Raw genomic sequence first — 21,740 nt, forward strand, 5'->3', positions numbered from 1 at the left:
CAGAAATTGTAGAAAGAAGTCATAAGGTAAGTAGTTGACTCTGAACAGACTAGGCTTCAGTGACGTCACACAAGAGCAAATCTTGTAGAATAGTAATTTTGCGATATAAAAGGATGCGCATACAGCGGCTAGCTGTCAAACAGTTTTGTAGACGCATTGGGCTCTTAATGAATGCCAGCTAAACAAACCTATACCGTTATAGAACGACTACAGTCCGAACACTGTCTTGTGGGATCCATGAATTCTTACTATTTTTTTCACTCACAGAGCTTTCACTTATCCGAAACGACAGAAAAATTGACTGTTCAGACAAGTTTACGCATTGGCAAACATTAGGTGCCTAGTGTCCGAATTGCCAATTGCCAGAAGAACTGCATAGCTTGGTGTGGTGCATTCATGAAGTTGGGTGTCAAAACTGCATTCAAGAGGTTAAGACCCATATTGCAAACGGGACATTTCTTAAGACTCATGCTGATTCCTGTAGAAGATTAAGCATTAAATTGTGTATTAAATTCAGTATTCTGTTCCATCTTGGTAAACATCATGCTGAAATAAGTTTATATGGCTTCATCTCCATAAATTTATTTCAGCAAACTTACTTATTCTCTGTAACTTATTTCAGCGCAATGCATTTATTAGTGGTTTAAACGTTTTCGGTATGGATGGGATTCCATTTAAGACGATGCTTGAGATGATGCTTGCGTTCGCCTAAGACTTCTTGTCGTGAGAAAAACATTGAAAAAGTGAAGAAAATATTAGCCAGAAAGAGCAGCAATAAATATTAACACAAAGATGCCCTCCCAAGTTAATAATAAAACGATCCATCTTATACGTCCAGAATACGCCGAAATGAGCTCTTGGCTTCTTCTCTATGATAAAGCCTGGCTACATTCTGTTCACGTTGCGAAACCATTTACAGCTTCAGTGGAAGTTGTAATCTTGCTCTAAGTCTATGCTCATCTGATCTTGCTCCAGCAGACTTCTTTCATTTCCCGCACCAGAAGGAACCCTAAAAGGAGAAAGATTTTTGCATATTGCAGAACGTTCAAGGCCATGTGACAAAGGTTCTGCAAGCGATATTGAAAAAAAACTTTATTCGCAGTTTTCAGAAATTGTGCAGTCATTGTAAAAATTACATCACAGCTGACGGATTTAAAAACTTTTTTTTGTCTGGTTTAGTTAAGTATCTCTTGTTTATGAACACATTCACCGAATTTAATTGATATACCCTATAATCTCCCGGCCTTTTACTAGGACTTGTACCTAGACAGACTCGGCTCCTGGGGTACATAATCAGTCTTCACAGTGACTAGAGCCATCGTTTATTCGGTGGTAGGAACAGGCGTGGCAGGTACCGTACTGGTACTGTTTTGTCTGCTCCTTGGTTATGGGGACGTTACAAGGCTAGATACCGAAGGTTAACAGTGTGGTTTTGGTTTCTCTTGGTCAACACTGGACGACAGTCTATGACCTGACTTCATTCTCTTTGTAGTTTACTATTTGCCGGTCGCCACGGACTTATGTACTCTAAACTGTGACTGTGTAGGATTTTGTACTCCTGGGTTGACCGGGGAAGTTATGTCTTCTTGGATCGTCTCTAGGGGTTAGGGCATTAGTCACTGTGTTAAGGGTCTTAAATAGCCCAGATCTGGAAGTCCCTTCTCCCTAGTGTACTACATATTACATTGACTTTGTAAATTAGCAATTTCTAAAAGTGCAGTTGAAAATCATTGCAGAAGCACATGGTAGTATGCAAATATAGTGCATTACAACAAATTACGATTCATTATTCGAACGTATGCTAGTTAGGCAGTCGTTGAAGATGTCAGCATTCTGAAGAAATTGAGGAGGTTTCTTTAATGGAGATATGAAGTGTTTATAATTTTCTTAGTAAAATTGTTGATGATATTTGCGTTTCTAGAGTTGAAGAAAGAGGAATTCCAGATAGTGAGCTCTGGTGTACTGTCGGACACATTGAAGTAAAACAGTCAATCAAAGATGTCATTCCTTTCTTTTGGCTTTGATTTTTCGGTAATTTCTCGAATGTAAAAACACTTCCAAGCAAGTCAAATAGTTGTCCAAAGGCCTGTGCCCGTCGACCAAGGGTTCCACCCCTTCTTCTGAAGATTCGTATATTGTTATAGTAGACAAGCGGAATCGAAGAGTAATTTCCACATATTTTATATCCATGGTTGAAATGCCACTTAAGACAAAATATGCCAGTACTATACGCCAGAGGCTTCACTTGAAGAGATTGTACACCATAGTATCAAGTATTTGTGTTCCACTAACCACTCAGTACAGAGGGGCAAGATTAAAAGCGGTGTCGTCAACCTTTCAATTGGACTTTCTCAGATTAGTCAAACGTACTATTAATGAATGAGTGTAGATTTTGCTCTGAAATCAGAAGATCAGCATGTAAGGGTCTAGAAAGAACGAGGCGTAGTGAATCAGACACAGAACATCATGCATTCAGACGAGCATCAAGCCTCATAGTATGAGTTGGAATTTCAATGGAATTGTGCATCCAGCTGCACATCTTTAAAGGCGATATTATGACATCTGCGCGGTATGTAGATGAAGTTCTACACACCATTGTGAGACTCTACGTTGCAACATTTGGTCTTTATTTTCTCCTTATGGATGATAATGCCAATTATTATCGAACCAATATCAATAACGAGCACTTGGAGAGTGAGGACATTTCTCGTATGGAGTACCTGCTATATTCTTCCTACTTTTAATCCCAAGGAAAATCCTCGGAATGCCCTCTACATATTTACTTTCTTCGAGCAGTCTCAGACAATTGGAAACTGCCCTAATGGAGGAGCCACTGCTGCAACTGCGATAGCTGATATCATTGAAAATATGGGCAATTGCTGTAAAGGTCTGGGATGGTCACATGCCGTATTAATATAAGTTTTGTTTATTTGTTATTTGCTTTAAAGAGGATTTTGTTAATGACCCATATGTGGCGTCATCGTATAATTTACGAAAATTAAGTATTGTTTTCATTTTCATACATGATGCTTGTTTTTTTTTCATGCACACATTTGGTACCATCATGTGCAATTTAGTGTTAACCAAAGTTATATTTTTCCATTTTTGCTGATTTTACAGTCACGTTGAAACGCAGTGTATAGAAAGCTTCGCCTTTTTATATGCGGTAGAGGCTTTTTAATTATCATAATTATGATTTCAGTTATTTCCATTGTTTCTTCATGAAGGCAAGCAAATAGTTATAATATATACATTTATTAACAATTTTATTGCTTCTTAGAAATATGATAATACTTCTGTTGAGTATAATAAATGACATATTACAATATTCACTGCGTTTATTTTTTATACGACAGTTTTGTAATTTTTATTCAGAAACATTGAAATCTATGTGCTTTATGAAAACAGAAAATTAGATACTCCTTTTTTTTTTTTTTTTTTTTTCCAATATACTTCGTCGCGTCTTCTTTACACTCGGGATCTTACTATAAGAAAGCTTGTAACTAAAACTGTGTATCTAAAATTAATATTTGAAGGAACTAAAATCTGAAGTAAAATTTTTCGCACACCCTATTTGAGGGTCATCCTGAAGAAACGGACGCCAAAAAGGTGGTTACGGTTAAAATACTCGTTCGTATTTTTATTTATTTTTTTTCTTTTAATTTATTATTTATTATTATTATTTTTTTTTTTATCTGCACGAAGGGGAATAATAAACTAGTCTCTCTGGCTTCTGTTGCAGCGGCTGGTTCGCAAATGGTGGGTTTGCCGCGTGTTCCTTTGCGGAAAGAAGCCGGTTTCTCGATTCCCTCCCTCCCTCCCTTCTCTTTCTTTCTATTTCTGAAGAAACGACGGATTTCGAGAAGTTAATGGAACACGTGTGCATATTGAGTTTTGTGAAACTGTCTGGGTTGAGCTTTTATTTACAAAAACGTGAGAATTTTGCTCCACCCATACCGAAAGCAAACAAAAGAGAGAACGTTGATAGGTAATTTATGGCAGTCGTTAGAATAAGATTCGGGTAATTTTAAAATGTTCTGATTCATATATGTTAGCAGTTCTAAGCACGGAAAATTATGGCATTTTTTTCAGTTCCTTTTGCAGCTTTTAAATTTATTCATTACCTGAACACAAAACCTGGAAGAGGTAATTTCTATTTGTGACTAGTGTTACGAATTTTGTATTTAGATAGCTAATTTAAGTAGAATTATAATTAAAATTGGTGTATTTCCCCGTGCCATGTTGATCGAGACAAATTTTAAGAGAAAGCTTCGTAGGAAAAATAAAAATACAGGAGCACCTGCATTTAACATTGAATAAATGGATATCTCGGTATTTTGTATTGAAATTGAATAAATGTCATTGACTGCTGTGTTAGTTGTAACCGTAATCACATCCTTTTTTTTTTCTTTCCAGAAATCTCGAGAAGCAGAAATTACTAGAAATTTCTCGCAACCGCTTGAAAGCTATAAAAGGCAAGACGAAGAGAATATCTCAGCTCAGTTTAGTTAATTGCTTAGTTATTGTTATTGCGATTTATTTAGCCCCGCGAGAACTGAGATATCTGAATTAGCTTTCTCTTTCGATAATGCTTTGCATTACGTTGTATTTTACCATTTTTAGTAGTTTGAAGTAGAGCTATTGATTATGTCGCAGGATATTGTGAACCCTTGTACGAATATCTCTGAGGAAAATTACAGCGTTCTTTTACATTCCTTATAATAAGAATATATTTTATTAACCTTTTATCGGACTTGTGCACTCAGTCTATTAAGAACCCGTACGCACGCAACACTATTTTAATACATAAGTGAGTAAAGCTGCAACTAAATTAGCTCTTACTTAGTCGAAAGTATGTGCACTGAAACCTTGGTTCCACGAGCTTAATTTCTTCCTGAAAGTAGTTCGTTATCCGAATATTCGTAAACCGAAACTATTTTCCCCATAGGCATTATTGCAAAATGAATTAATCCTTTCTCGGATCCCCAAAGATTGCTTTGAAAACAGTACTTTGTATTGAAGTTCGTAATGCAAAACCGATATAATTCATTAAATTTAAACACGTACACAGTATTAATTTAGACACAATAGTTAACACAATACTAACCTTAAAATTAAAAAAATACTAAAAATTGAACTGAACTTTTAATATATCTCTGCTAAAGAAATTTGACGGTGTAAGTAGATAATGGTGAAGAAGCTAAAAATGCAAAATATTATTGTTTGAAAGAGAAATCTTATTCTGTAGAAACATCACATGGCTTTTGCCTTTCTGGTTTTTTTTTTTTTTTTTTTTCTCTTTTTTCTCTTTCTCTCTCAGAATTCCGCTCGACCTTTACTTGAGATTCGATGGGCCATTGTTCCGTTAAAAAGTTTTCCACTATCATATGTTTCTGTTTCTGTTTTAAAACGTTACTAAAATAAGTCATTGCAAATAGTATTTATGCAACGGTTCACTATTGCTTTATCAGCGTGGTAATGTTTCTGTGAATCTTTGCACCTTACTCCATTTTGTACAAATTTTGCGAAGGAACATCTTCCTTTCCGCCTTCTTCTGACGATATTTCCTTCACTGTATTAATTGCATTTTCAAACCGATATACTTGTTTGTATATTGAGACACCTTTCCTCATCCAAAGCATTTTTTGTTTAGAAACTTTTGTCGTGATTCAAGGCGTTCGTGAAGCAAAGTTTTACTGTAATATGGACTGGTCTGCATAGGACTGAGAATTTAAGAGCTAAATTCTCCTTTAAAGACAACGAAGACGTTATGTTACTTCTTGAAATCCAACTGCACAAACCATAAACTTTGAAATATGAAGAACCGAGAGTTATCTCGTTCAAGGCCAAGAATTCCCAGGATATTTTGCATTTTATATGGCTCCATGGCGCCATATATATTCAAGTTACTTTACTATACAGAATATGATTTTGATGTAAGATATAATAATATTTATTTAAATATTCTTTGTTTAATATCATTTAGTAATTTTCTTACATTTTTTTACCGAGAAAATGCCGAGTGAGGAAGGAAAGCTTTGATTTATCAAAGTACTTTTAAATGTGGTGAAAATAAAATATATTTAATATATACAATAACTGCATGGATAAACGTATTAATATACTAGGTATGAATGTAAAATAAATAAATAAATAAAATACGAACATTTATAGATTAAAAGTTCGTTAAGTTTTACGGATATCTACAGTATAAAATTCTACAGATTGTACAGTGGATTAAAACAACAGCCCAATGGTGTTAATTTTTACTAATTTTTGTTCTTGTGACAAAAAGCGGCTGAATATTGTAATTCCCCTCTACTTAAACTAATTTTGTCGTTCGGAAAATGAGGGGGAAAAATTATGCAAATAATTTAGATTCCGAAAGACGCAGTTGTAGTAAGAACATAATAAATGAAATTTGTTATCGATAAACTACGGGTAACTATCACAATATTATTTCTTTAAAAGAAACTATAGTAAATAGTATGGAAAACAGTAATATTAACATTACAATATGTAATAAGATATCTTCATTTCTAATTTCATGTAGCTCGAATCTCGCCAGTTCTAATTGTTGTCTGTGCTACTAATTAAGGCTCAAATCATCTATAAATAATTAGAGAAACTGAATGTGCAGCTGACTCGGCGAAATCGCAGACTAAAAGCCAGTTAACATTTGCTCCCCTGTGATGGGTAGGTTATTGTATTAGAGTGGGATACAGTTCAATAGTTAGAAAGGTTCGGCATGACTTTTGCAAGTAGTTTGCAACGGTTTGTCTTTGGAAATAAGACGAAAACAATCACCACTTGAACGAATCTATTTTAAAATTTAGGGGAACTTGTCCTCTGAACGCAGGGGAGATGAATATTTCTAAAACTTTGTGAACCGAACACTAACATGTTGGGGCGGGGGGAAATGCGCGAATTATAGCGTTTACTCTCAAAACTTCGGGTAAGAGTTGAGGTTCGGATAACTCCTTTCTGCTACTGTCACTATTAATAGTAGAGGTTAATATTTTTCAATATAGCTGTAAAATCTGTTTTGTTAGAAAGGAGGGAAAATGTGTTAAATCCAAAGAAATTCATGAGGGAAAAAGGGGGAAAAAAACTCGAACGCTTCCCAACAAGTCTTCATATATTTCTCAAGACGCTTTAAATATACTCTATTACAGCGCAAAATTTTATCAAAAAACACAAATACAGACTTCAGTAAAAGAACTTAAATACAGAATATGTAGTTATGTCTGTAGACAAATCACGAAAGAAGAATTATACCTTAAGAGTTGGATGTTAAAGGCAAAGAAAAAAGGTCTTGGGCATCGACGTGAGGTAGAAGGATAACAATGGTATTAAAAACTTTATAGTGATGCCAAAAATAAATAACTAATCAAATAAATAAAAGTATCAAAACTCTGTGGAATTCTGGGAATTTTATTTATTACCATCTACGTCTATGCTACAGTTGACCCCAGACTGGAATTACGAATACAGCAAACATCCACGAGTTTAGCAATTAACATGCATGATTATTTTCATTCCAGACTTGCGTTGTAAAGAATTTATCTTTTGATAAACCGAATTCGCAAATACTCGGAAATCTGTCCATTGATTCGATGCCTGAAACCATACTGAGAGGGTCATCGACATGACCTGATTTCCGCTCTTCCTCGAATGTCGGGCAGACGATCAATCCCTACTCCGATTAAGCCTTCCCAGTGTGGTAATTCCTTCTGCGCTCCACTTGCTATTCCCGATTAAGCGAATGCCAAGGTTTGAGATATCTCTTCTTCAACGGGCAGAAAGTATCTGTCAATGCACACGAAACTGCAGTTGAAGTCCTTATAAAAGATATTAATCATTAAGTGTAAAATCCACTTAAAAATTAAATCTATGTTTCTTTCTTTTTTGCTTAATTTTATATGCCAATATAAATTAAGTCAATTTCTGGTACAAGTCAACTTCTGGTAAGATTCAGTCAACAGGTTTTTCTGCTGGAGAGAATTTTTTCAGCAGTGACATTCAGCAGTAGTTGACTGTAATTATTTTCTTGTTCGTAAATGCACTTCCCGGGCCATTAAGTCATTCGACAGTTAGAATTAATATAATAAATTTTCAAATTCAGTAGTTTGTGGCAATGCATTGCTTTTAAATAACCGAGTTTCTTGATTAAATTTGAAAGATAAATAACTTACACTTTGCCAAATGGCAATACGTTGACGCTTTTATACATAGTAGTGGCAATACATTGCTTTTAAATCGGCGAGTTTTATAACTAGAAAATTCATTAAATTCACTCAAAACATAAAATTAAGTAAAGAAAAAAATTTGAAACTCAAATTCGGGCTTCGAGGTGCACATGCTTATGTGGAGAACTACATATGTCATAAGATAAGCTTTTATGTAAAAATCATAAAAGAATTAATGAGCTAAAAGTAATTTATCATACTGGAAGCAGGAGATTAAATAATTCTCTTTACAAAATTCATCTGCAATTTTATATCACAAATAATAAAAGTCTAGATTATCAGGTTTCGATATTATTTAGGCGCCCACGCTTTTGTTATTTATGATATAAAACTGTAGATAAGTTTTGTTTGAAATTTTGAAATGTTTGAAAGAGAATTGTTAAGTCTGTTGCTCTTATTAAAGTGTAGGAAAAATTATTTATCTGTCTTTTAGTTCATTAATTATTTTATGAATTTTAAATAAAAGTTCATTTTGTAAAATATTCTTGTTTTAATTTTGATTTTTTAATCTGAAAGGCACGTTATCAATTAAATTACTAAATTGAAAATTCATATTTCAGCAATAGATAATCAGTCTTTTACTCCCAACAACTGTTCACGTCAAATGTTCGAAAGGAAACATCTAGCGATTAAAAAAAAAAAAAAAAAGTTAGAAATTACGTTAAAATCTCTTAAAAAATCTGAAAGCTTTCAAATTTTATATTACGCCCAAAGGGGCTTTTTTAATTTACATACACATACACGTTTCGAGAGCATTTAGGCTAATGTTCTTTTAGGCTAAAAATATTTAAAAACAGCCTATCTTTAGAATTTCCGATAGAGAGTCTTGTGCGCTGAAGATAAAAATGTTTTTTTTTCCCCGTACAGTGTTGGCTTTGAAATCAAAAGTTTGTTAATCAAAAATTCATTAAAAGTTTACAAAATATGAAATACACAATAAAACAAATTCGAAATTCAAAATTCAGGCTTCCAGGTATCCATATTCGGATAGCGGATTACGCTATTCAAAATTTGATGGCTGTTTAGGTAACGTTGTTTTTTCACAGTGCGAAAAACATGCATACATTCATGCAAATTTCTTCATTATTTAATTTCTTCAAATATAATACAGGGCAATAAAATTTGGTGACAACAATTTGAAAAGTGATTCAACGCAAAATCCAGTTTTGAGACTAATAGCCCTTCTGGACTAACGCCCCTTTGGGATAATAAACTTCATTTAAAAGAAACTGATAGTGGAAACACTGTAACTCTGAGATTTTTAGCTTGTTCGTTAAATGAAGATGTGTACAAAAATTCATTTCAGCGTTAAATTTTAAAAAATCCGTTCATCGTATTGTAATAAATCATTGTAATAATCTCCACATCCATAAACAATTGTGTGTATTATATTTTTCAAGATCAGGTTTGAAAACAATTATTCTCTATCAGATTCTGAAGGTCAACAATTTTCGACCCTTCGAAAACGTTTCTTTTAACACCTTTGAAAATTTCAAATCTTTATAAACACATTTTTGGATGTTAAAGTTTTGAAGTCCCATAAAAGAATATAATATTAAGTAGCCTAGTAAAATTAGCTCTTAAAATGAAGTAAAAAAAGTATGTATAAATAATAAAATAAATATAATTTTATGCGATGGGGGAAGAATAAAAAAAATAACGTGGTAGATTTTACTAGGAGACAATAACATCATAAATTTGGAACTGTGTTTCCCAGCAGTAGCGAAGGAAGAAGCGATTTTGTGTCACATTGTAGGAATAATAAAAATGTAAAATAAAACTGTAAAAATTTTGAAAATATTATGCTGATTTTTGTTGCTTGATTTCTGAATTAGTATTTATTCGGCATGTTATTATGTCTTAATTGTAGGATATTTGTTTTTAAAACTTAAAAAATCGTTCAATTGTTATTCTTGTTTCAGAGGACTCCAAAGAGTTCACAATTTTGTAACCCGAACATTTTTAGGTTGTGACATTTTAAAATCATAAATGGTCAAATAGTCAAAAAAATCAAGCGGTGTTTTTTTTTTTTTTTTTTTTTTTTTAAATTTACTGAAAAATCAGAAATGCTATTAAAAATTTGATATTAATTTCACTTGAAAATTTTTTTCAATCTGCCCGATAGTGCAAATAATAAATTTTTGAGAAGTTCAGCTTGTTCGTTAATAGAAAATATGCGCGAAAAATTGTTTAAAACGTTAAATAAATAAAAATAATCTTATTCTAAAAAAATCGCTCCATGTTATTGTATTGTCATCCACAAACAGTATGTGCACAAAATTTGAACTCGATAGCTTATCAGGAAGTAGGTTAAAAGTCAACTTCAAACGTCCGACCATAGCGACAAATACCATGAATAAACTAAATAAAAGCTTCTAAAAACGGCGGATTTCGAAGAAAGACCAAATAAATAAATTAAATAATCAAATAAATACAGAACTCTTTCCTTAAAATCAATATACTGTAGTGATTCAATTACTGAAATTTGATTACCTTATGCGTAAGAAATAATGGGTGGGAATAAATGTTTTTTGCTTTTATAGGAAATTAAATTCACTGACATATAAAAGAGGTTTAAAAGCAATGCTTTGCCATATGAAATGACCAGATTTTGGAGATCTCTACAAGCCTGCGCTCTCCGTATTAAAGAATTTTCAGTTACCCGGTTCAGTTACTACATCACATCAGCCTGGGGTAACTGAGGTTTCCCTGCAATGCTTTTACGAAGAACGTGTTAAACCAGAAACCGCGTATGCGTTGAAGAATTGTTTGTTTTGGAATAATTAATCTTGATTTTCAGCATTTTAATATTTGAGCCGAGTATTAAATGTGATTTGGTCTTCTGACGTTGGAAAGTTTCACTTTAAGATTGTGCAATTCGACAAACGTATTAATAACTTTTTCATTGTTTTGGATTATTTATTTATTGTTTACCGTTTAGAATTCCGATTATTCGAAATAATGTAAGCCGTTATTGCTATACCAAATAACTGAAAATGAGTGCAAAATAACATATTAAAACACGATAAAATTACATTTTACAGTGAAAAAAAAAATGGGGGTTGAAGTCTAGTTTGAAAGTTTTGCAGAAAAGCTGATTTCACTTCTGGTAGGCTCTTGTTTCATACACGTAAATTCAAAGAAATATTTTTTGACTAGGTGAATATTTATTTAATTCAAGAGCGTCGGAGTAAACTCGCTGAAAATAAATAGTTCATCCCGGTTTAAAATTCCAATGAACGGCTGATGCAAGGGCTTTTTCAAGGTTTTTCTCCTGTATAATATGAATACGATCCAGTTTCTTCTCTTAGAAGATCTTCCACGAAGGCATCCTTGCTTTTAGGCAGATAGCCTTCACGTGCTTTGCCGTAATCAAATAACACAAACCATTTATTTATTTGCGAAAGATAACTTGCAGACTGTTTGTCTAATGTAAGGAATGCTTTCGTAGAGAACTTTATGATGGCTTATATTTACGTTACTTATGGGAAAGGTTCCGTATTGTCCAGGATGGATTATTGCATTCGTGGTTTGGTCGGGGATTCTTAAATGACACATTGTAAGTCTAGTTAGTCAGTTTCTCCACTAAATGGCATCAGCTCTATTACAAAATTTCTTTTTTCAACTGCAAACAACATTTGATCTTCAGAAAGAGGTCAGTTACAGTTTTCAGCACTAAAACTTGAACTCAAATTCCAAATATTCACACAGTGATTTTTAGAAGAAAATAAATAAAGGTAAAATGTATGCAGCTGTTCTTTGAATACTTTAGATAAAGTCCTTTCTTCTAAATTTAATTCTGTATAGCAATTTAGAACTTAATTCTTCACCTGCTTCGACGATGCGCCTGACTCATTCCTATAAAGCAATATTTCATGCAGAAAATGCAGCCCTTAAAAATGCACCGTCCCTTCTATGTAAAATTTAATCACTAACAATTAACGTGAAATAGCCTTCAATCCTAAACTTAAAGATTTAGTTTTAAAAGATAAAAATACATCCTATAAATTGTGTTTTGTTTCCTGTTTGCGGTAGAATGCGATAGAGCGAAAACTAACCAGCGCAAGGATACGGTTTTCATTTTCCTTCCTGAGGATAGCTATCATTTACTATTCTGACTTTATCCAAGAAGGTTATATGGCAGTTATTTGCAATGTGCATCGACTGGCAAATTTCTAATCGTCGTTTCGAGTACACAAGTTATTAGAGCGGTTTAAGTTGTTTAAATCAATGCTGTACTGTCAATAAAGTTTGCCTCTTTTTTTTCCATATAGGTTTAACCAATAGTCCAGATTTTTACATACCGGGTGGTCATAAAAAAACTTCCCCGATATATGAACCCCTAATGACTATCCGCTCAATCTTTCGAAAAAAATTTCATATATTATTTTTGGAGGTATGCTTTCGAGATTTGTGATGATGTAAAACATTAGAGCTCTCACAGTTGGGTTGCAATACCAGTAAAACTTTTATTGGAATTACATATGTGTTTGGAAAGTGCAGCAACAGCAGTTTGGAGATAAATTCATCTCCCGTAACTTTGAAGTTTCGTAAGTGCTGCCATCCTCCGACTTCACTCCGATGGATTTCTGGTTTTGATTTTGTCTAAAATCTAAGGTGTACAAATCAAATTTGCGAAATTTGTCAGAATTGAAAGATGGCATAAAATATGAAATTATACAGATTCCTCTTGCGATGTTACGTTCATCATTGTTATCTACAGTCTCCCGCATGAATGAATTATCGTCTGCGAAGTTGGGCACATTGAGAACTTGTAATTCTCCCGATCTCCTCTCTTTTGTGTTTCCATTGGTCTTTTACAATGTTTTACGCCGACAATATTTGTCATACATATATCTTTCCAATGCCATTTAAGATTTTCAAATACGCTGAATAATTTGCACAGGAAAAAAATTCGTGTTGCCATTCGAAAATTTCTAAATATTTTCATTAGTTCTAAATATTTTCATTTTCATAGTTTTAAATTATCATAATTTCGAGTGCATTCCTTCAAATAACAATATTAGAAATTTCATTTCGATTGGTTGAGTGGATAGTTCGTTAAGGTTTCATATTTCGTTGAAATTTTTTTTATGACCACCCTGTACATACTACAAATTTATGTAGTATAAATAGTTCTTAAATAGTTGATTAATGGGCGTTTTGTATATTGCATATTATGTATTACAACTGTAGTGGCCGGGAGGCCATTGGTGATTTATGGCTCGGCTTAGTGCTTTCAGCGTTTTAAGCGGAGGCTTGCTCGTGGCCTATGGGTCGAATTAGAAGTGCGGTGCGAGAGGCCGCGTTGGCTTCGGGGACGGAGCTTAAAGGTGTGAATATGGGAACGACATTCTCTACCGCTAAGGCAGAAAAATATTTCGCGCTAAAGTCAAGAATTCCAACTCTTTCAAATTTGTGAGCGCTGAGTGGTTCCGTGGACACCGTACAATAAACGGGGCTCGAGAAAAGAAAATACCGTTAAGGAAATTGTTGGGAGAAGAAAATACATATGCAGTAGTGTTTCGATTACTTTAATTTCAAGATTTTAAATACTTTTAAATTCGAAAACTTTTAAATATAACATTATCATCTCATCTTCGGAATGAAAATGATGAGCAAGTAAATTTTTTTTCAAGTTAAATAAGTAGCTCGAAGTCATACATAGAGAGATCAGAGAGGATATTCTATCACTTTAATGTGTTTTTATTCAAGAAATTAAACTAGCAATCTGGCTGAATAAGAAGATATATTATTATGGTGAAGCACGAGTTCCTTAATTTTCACTTCTTAGGGAATTTCTGGAAGACAGTTATGAATCAGTTAGCTACCATACTTTGCTTTCTTGATATGCACTTTTCAAGATCGATTACTTTCGTTCATAGTTTTCAATACTTATACTTTACTTTCTTGACGTCTTAGAACGTTAAGAAACAGTACGTACCTTTCATGGCGAGTTACGATTTTAGAAATAATGCTGTGTCTTCTATCATTAAGTAATTTTATGGTTGCTTTACTGATTCTGGCACGCCCCGCGTTCTGATTTTCTGTTAATTTTTGGAGAACTCAACTGTAAACTAATTTTTATATGCAGTTCTTTATGAATAATTTTATCTGTAGCTACGGATCCAATGTTAAGTTCTTTCCGTATCATTTGCTAGGTGCAAAGATTATGATTGGTTAAAATTTTTCTATGGCTAACATTTTTATGACTACAACTGACAAAGATTTTCCTGTGTTTCCTGTGGAGAGAATTTCGACTAGTATGAAATTTTATAAACCACTCGAATACAGTAGCACAGATTCTTATTTACATATGTTAATTTTAGATGTTTACGGCATTCTTCTTGATATATCTTCGCTTTAAAATTATAGAAAATAATAGCGCGATTACGCTTTCGCTCAAGCTCCATTTTCCTTTGATTTAAAACTTATTCTACGATGGATAAATTGTAATTATTCCCACAAATTATTGTCTGCAGACATAAAAGAACAGATGATACAGTTGTTAAATGATACAAAGTTCCTTCTGTATCATTTGGTAGTTACAGCGGTTATCAATCATTAACAGTTTTCAAATTGTGGACATATTTTCGGAAACTATAGTCGGCAAAGGATTTCTTGTAAGTCCCTTCATCCAGAAGAATATTTAAATGTATACGAAATTCTGTAAATCATTTGAATACAGTGCCACGCTTCATTTTCATGTGCCAACTATAAACATTAAAAGCCTTCTTCTTGATTTAGGTTCACTTTAAAATACTAGAAAATTATAATGCAATAATGCTTTCGCGTCAGTTTCATTTTCCTTTTTTCAAAATTTATTCTGCGATAGATAAATTGCAATTGTTGCCGCAAATTATCGTCTGAGAACATAAAAGAGTTCAAATTTAGACATCTAACAAATAATTTTATTATAGCGTATATTGTTTGCCCCTGTCTTAAAAATATCAGAGTTACCTACGTGTGATATAAAATGAATAAGCAAATAACTACGTATCTCTTTCACATTCATGACGTATATAATTCTAATCTTTTTTTTCAATATTTCTGGGCTACATGGTTTATTTTTAAATTTGTCTTTCATGGATTAGTCTCAAAAACTCCTGCGATCTCAAAACCATGGATTAGTACCAAAGCTGAATGAAAACAAAAATTGTAATATTAAGACAGTGTCTCGTAATTCAGATTTTCGTTTTTAAAGGTCCAGCTAGCCTATTTTTAACAGGTTTTATTTAGCTCTGCTGACAGTAGTTCTCAGTCTAGCTCAAAGTGGTCATCGGTTAGTTACCAACCATTACTTATTCGTGATAATCAATTCCTTAACTGACCGTTAACGCCGCATGGAATGGAATCACGATACAATTTTCGGTTGCTTTCGTGATTCACGTCCTGCCGCAAACACGCTTCATAGTGGCTGCTTACGTCACGAAATCCTTTTATTTTGGAAACCAAACTTATCAAATTCACCTGACTTCCTCAGCTTGTTGAAAGCCAACATTTCAAAATGGTACATTATTCCGAGACTCCACGAGTTTGGCTCATGTTATGACAACGACACTGAGGCATCGTATCAATATTAGGCTTCTTGAAAACACGCTTTCTATGAATATGTTTTTAGATACTAAAGGATTTTTGAGTAGTTTGAAGATGAGCAGGTGACTAACCCTGACTGAATACCCTAAGAGTAGGAGAAAACTGATTTTGTTTAGGTAGGAAACAACATGGAATACACCAAATTGGAAGGAATTAGATATAACGACTTAGCTCTGGATGCTTTTTGAACACAAAACTCTCTGTTGGTCGATATTTTTAAGAAATGGGTCATTGGAAGCTATTAGCCAACCCCAGTTGTACCTATATAACTATGAAATTTCAATGGAGTTATTTTACTGCTTGTGACTAAGTGCTTGAAATATTAACTTACGCCTTTATCCCATAGTCACAAATTGGCTAACATTGCTCCCAGCATCTGATGAAGCTTCTTGGTATGCTAAAGTCAGTTACTGTGATCGAAAGAGCATCCATAGCTCACTGTTTAAACGTATAAAAAAAATTCAATAATTCTGTCGAAGTTATCAAGTTAAGGTAATGTTATTCGAGTATGGCATTCGAGAGGAGTGTGGTGGTACAATTTTTATTATGGTAGTACAATAATTGAGACAGATCGTCAATAAAGCATAACAATAGAACAGACAGATCATTAATAAATCATAACAATAGAACAGAATAAATATTATTTTGTCTTTTGTTGCTATGGGTTACCAGACTGGCAGCGTTGAGTTGTAGTAGGCAAGTCGCCATAGTGAGGAATACCATCGTAAAGTAAAACTGGCTCGTATTCAAGTTACGCATGTGAAAAACCGCGAAAACCAACCATGTAGCTAGCTCATTTGCCTATGGTCGAAACTACGTCCAATTTCCAGTATTCAGCGGTCTTAATTATTTGCCATTGGTGTAATCTTTGGAGTTATGAGAATATTGTCAACCAGAGCCATGAGGATACATTTTAATTTTCGATATGGTCTCTGAAAAGTATTAAGGTATTTTGCCGATCCAAACTAGATGGAAGTGACGGACATGATACTGATGGTACAGGACCTAAAATGCCAAATGCTGAAGATAAAAGTCCCCAAACAAATTTAACAGCTTGTTTGGAAACGAAATATTGAATCAGTAGAAACCTCTAAATATTTTTGCCGTTATTGTGAATGACCTAATCAGAACAAATTCACGAATTTTATCGTGTCAAGCAACGTAAGTTTGTGTCTGTCGTTGGTATGGGGCTTAAGCACCACATAGAAGACAGTACAGCTTTACTAAGCTCCGTTACAATTTTGACGCAGTGTGCTCCGTGATACGAATCCAAGGGTCTCCCACTCTCTTCCCCTACCACCAAAGCACTAAAGAGGAGTTTTGGCTCACCGTATATTTTGAGTGACCCCATACCGCACAGACACTCATAAACATCTATAACATCTTCTCGGGATTGGAACCCGTGATCAGGAAACTGTACAGCAGCCATGGGCATTAACCACTGTATCAGGGAAGTACCTCTAAATGCGACTTCTGCATCGCATCACAATTAGTTAGAGGTTTAGTTGGGTTTATTTGATTATGGAGAAATGCCTCGTGGAGGGCTTTCTAAGGGAAACTGGCTCGTATATACCTTATACACGGAGAAAACCACGAACGACGGAGAAAACCGCGTTATGTAGGCAGCCAGTTCACCAGCATTCGAATCCCAGAACGAATTGCTAGTGTTCAGAGACTTTGACGCTCGGCCGCTGGTGGGTCAGTTAATCAAAGGAATAATGATGTAGGAATCCTTGCACTATGCGAAGGCGGAAAACTCTGGTTACGATATGAATAAATCTTGTTCATATCTTTCATTTTGGGGGGGGAGAGTAGCGCTTTAGTATCATCGTAGTTTAGCATGCTTATTAGTTTTGAGTGCATGCAACCAACAGTTACAGTCAATTCATATTATATTCATAGCGTAACTTCATACTGTAACTGTTCGCCTTCATACTGTAATTATTAGCTGTGATGTAGCCGTTCCTCAATAGACACAAATGCCGGCTAGCTTTAAAAGGATTTGGATGTAACAGACCTATTTAAGTGTAATTGAACTATTTTATTCATGTCATGAACTGTAACCGAACTATTTTATTTAAACGCCATCTCGTGGCGATATGAAATAACGTCAGTCGACCTCCAGCCGCCATGATGATAGCTTACTATGTTATGTTATTCTCAATGTTTGATGTTCCATTTGGTATATGTTTCATTTTTTATGTATATTTCTTTTGTTTGTAACCGTTCCTGTGTGCTCTGTTAATAAATCCGTTTAAAGCTAGCCGGCATTAGTGTCTATTGAGGAACGGCTACATCACATTTAATGTGATGTAGCCGTTCCTCAATAGACACAAATGCCGGCTAGCTTTAAAAGGATTTATTAACAGAGCACACAGGAACGGTTACAAACAAAAGAAATATACATAAAAAATGAAACATATACCAAATGGAACATCAAACATTGAGAATAACATAACATAGTAAGCTATCATCATGGCGGCTGGAGGTCGACTGACGTTATTTCATATCGCCACGAGATGGCGTTTAAATAAAATAGTTCGGTTACAGTTCATGAGTTCATGGCGTGAATAAAATAGTTCAATTACACTTAAATAGGTCTGTTACATAGCAAATTTTTAATTGTGTTGTTGTGCAAAAGTTAACATTTAAAAGCATTTATCAACTCAAAATTACTTAACATACAATAAAATTCCCGATTTACGTATATTAAAAAAATTTTTTTTAGTGATTAACAAGGTTTGGTAATCAACACGGATCGTTCAAACATGTTTTTTAATTTTTATATTGTTTTTCATTATTATGGTTATTATTTACGTAACGAACACGCAAACAATGAAACATAATTTTCTTTGAAAAGAATTTGTTTTCCATTTCCCAAAAGTTTTAGAAGGTAAACACGGCGAAATTGCATAAAAATGTTTAATATTTTTTTAATAATTCAAAAAATTAAGATTTTATTGAGTATAACGTCATTATTCTCTTTTCAGTGAACTGCTTCACCGGCCACAACACTCCACCTGTGTTTGACTTTAAAAGAGAATGGCTAATTCAAGAAAACGAACCTGTTGGTGAGTACAATTCCTTTTTTCATTCATTTACAAATTTTCCTTGAGTTTCACTAGTGCGCAAGCATTTAAAATTGTTAAATACTGGTAGTTCGATCCGATTTCGAAACCAGGCGAACGGATTGGCTGCATGTGTGTTTTCCGTAGTTTTCCTATGTTCTAAACTGTCTTGTGTCCTAACAAGGATACGAGAGAGTTTTCTTTAACTAGTCTTCCACAAGGCATCCCTTCCCTTAGACAGATAGTCCTCGTGTGTTTTCCAGTGTTTGAATGATGATGTATGTTTCTTGGAGAAAGAGGTAATTCAGTTTTTAGAATACTTTACCCTTAGCGCATTTTCTATCTTGTCTTACGAACTTCGTCGTCAAATGAAAGGAAGTACGTCATTGGTTCGAATATAAGACAACTTTACCGATCCTGCATAATTTTAAAGTGTTTTTACATTTTTTCTCTGGCTTTCCTTGAGAGCTAGTGCTGATAATCCTTTTCTCCGCTGCCCACCAGCAGCCGAGCGGTAAAGTCAATGAACACTTGTAGTTCGGTCTGAGGCTCAAATCCCGCGACCAGGCTGGCTGCATGGATGTTTTCATGGATTTCACCATGTGTAACGTGTATACGAGCCAGTTTCCCTTAGAAAGGCCCTCCACGAAGGCAGCAAGCAAGAGAAAAAGCAGGCAGATAGCCCTCGAGGCTTTGCCTTGATCATATAAGGCAAATCAAACCAAAATCAACCTTTTCTCCGTCATGCATATATTTTATTTTGTTCTTATTTCGTTTTGTTTTATATTTGTATTTTGATATCGATTGAGGTTCTCATTAGTGGGAGAATGTCAGAACCTTGTGTATCCACGTATTAGGTTTTTTACAAGAACAGCAATGTAAGGGAAAACCTTGTATTTCAGCCTTTGCAGTATATTAAAATTACATGTGAACAAAAAAAATTCCATTTTGATTTCTTTAAAATAAAGACCATATCTTAAAATTAATTGCAGGTAAACGCAATATCAAATCAAATTACAATTAAAAAATTAATAAGTCTTGCATAATGGATTCTTCTTTCACTCATGAAGAATTAATCGAACTTGGGGAAAAAGCACGTTCCTTAGGGTTCTAATTTTTAAATTTATATCAAACAGGTCTATGGACATTACATACCGTTTAAATTTAGGAGTCTTTATGGAGTTCATTCACCTCATACTACAGGATGGAGACACAGATCCTAGGTAGAAGACCATAAAGATCGAATTTTCTCTGCCAGATAGATGTCGCTATAAATAGGTGCTCTTGAGTTTTCTTTGGAAAATATATGATAGCAAAAGGGATACTTCCAAGGTTGGATTATTTTAAAGATGTTTTAGAAAAGAAAACGCTTCAGTGTGGTCTACGATATGGTTCACTTCTGATGGATGTACAAAAATGAAGCCATTTACACTTTATTAGTCCAAAGGAGCTTTGTCCCCGAGGGGCTATTGTTTTCGTTTTGCGATTTTGCGTCGAATCATTCTGAATGTCCGTTTCACTTTTCAAACTGTTGCCACCAAATATTATTGTTCTGTATTATATTTGAAGAAATTAAATAATGAAAAATCTGCATAAATGTATGTATATATCTTGCATTGTGATAAAACAACGGTACATAGAGCCATCAAATTTTGAATGGCGTAATACTGCGAATATGGGCATCTGAAAGCCCAAATTTGAAATTTGGAATTTGTTCTAATTTTTAAATTTATATCAAACAGGTCTATGGACATTACATACCGTTTAAATTTAGGAGTCTTTATGGAGTTCATTCACCTCATACTACAGGATGGAGACACAGATCCTAGGTAGATCCTAGTATCGATTTCATATTTTGGGAAACATTGGCGAATTTTTGATTAACAAACCCAAGGATTTCAAAGCGAGCAATGGCAACGCTGTAGATAAAAATCATTTTTATCGCGTGAGACTGTGTGTCGGAAATTCTAAAGATATGCTCAATTTAAAATTATTTTGCGATATTGCTCTTGAACTGAATTTTATGGTTTAAGTGCGAAGAACATAATATAAAAAGGTAACACAAGGTAGCACACAAAATGTTTAAAAACGCCCCTTTAGACGTAATTTAAAATCTGAAACCTTTTAGATTTTTAGTCCAAAGGGGCTTTCTGAGGGACTACTTTTTTTTTCGCTCCGTTCAGGAAAAGTGAGAAGTTTCTTTTTCTTACTTTGCATTGGAAACTGAATCTTGCAGATCCTCTGTAAAGAGGTATTCGGTAACCGACACAGTACCAAGGAATTTCAATATTGCTCAGAAATTTAATGGTCACAAGTCCAAAAACTGATCAACCTCATTTTGGACGTCCTTTGCACAATAGAAGACAGCATCAGCAAGATATAACTGCAGTTGTGAAATAAAGCTAGAAGTCCGAAGAAGCGTTGGCGGAGCTAAATGGTGGGTGTGGCAAAAGATTTCATTCGAGTCCTTACAAAGTTCAGCTGGTGAATGCATATATGGTGTAAGGTATTTCTCCCGCCTTCCTAGCGTGCCTTCGTGGTGTAGTGGTCCTGCACTCTGGGCTGGTATTCCAGAGGTCTGTGGTTCGATTCCAGGCGAAGGAGATTGCTCATTTTTCATTTCTCCGGCTTTTCCAATTAACCTAATGTCTCTGCTATGGTCTTGCATTATCTTGATAGAACATTACGTTTTTGCGCCGGAACTCAGTTCTACGTATTTACTTGAAAACAGCGTCAACACGAACTAGCATCTCGCTGTACACCTTATATTCGGGGGTTTTACCTTTTTCCAGATACTTTTTATGGATAAAACCACGGCAACCTCACC

General features: G+C 34.3%; 1 protein-coding gene across 2 annotated transcripts in view; it reads left to right on the top strand.

Moving 5' to 3' along the window:
• The window catches only part of LOC118186648 (tyrosine kinase receptor Cad96Ca-like), a 127,530-nt gene that overhangs the window by 25,475 nt on the left and 80,315 nt on the right, over window positions 1-21,740 (top strand). For both annotated transcript variants that reach the window (XM_085824107.1, XM_085824108.1), the window contains exon 2: window positions 18,836-18,916. In XM_085824107.1, coding sequence (XP_085680233.1) covers window positions 18,836-18,916 — 81 coding nt within the window. The remainder of the gene's footprint in view (window positions 1-18,835; window positions 18,917-21,740) is intronic.

The sequence above is a fragment of the Stegodyphus dumicola genome, chromosome 9 (assembly GCF_044657685.1).
Source record: "Stegodyphus dumicola isolate Sdum_Otavi_A_Nest chromosome 9, ASM4465768v1".
NCBI lineage: Eukaryota > Metazoa > Arthropoda > Arachnida > Araneae > Eresidae > Stegodyphus > Stegodyphus dumicola.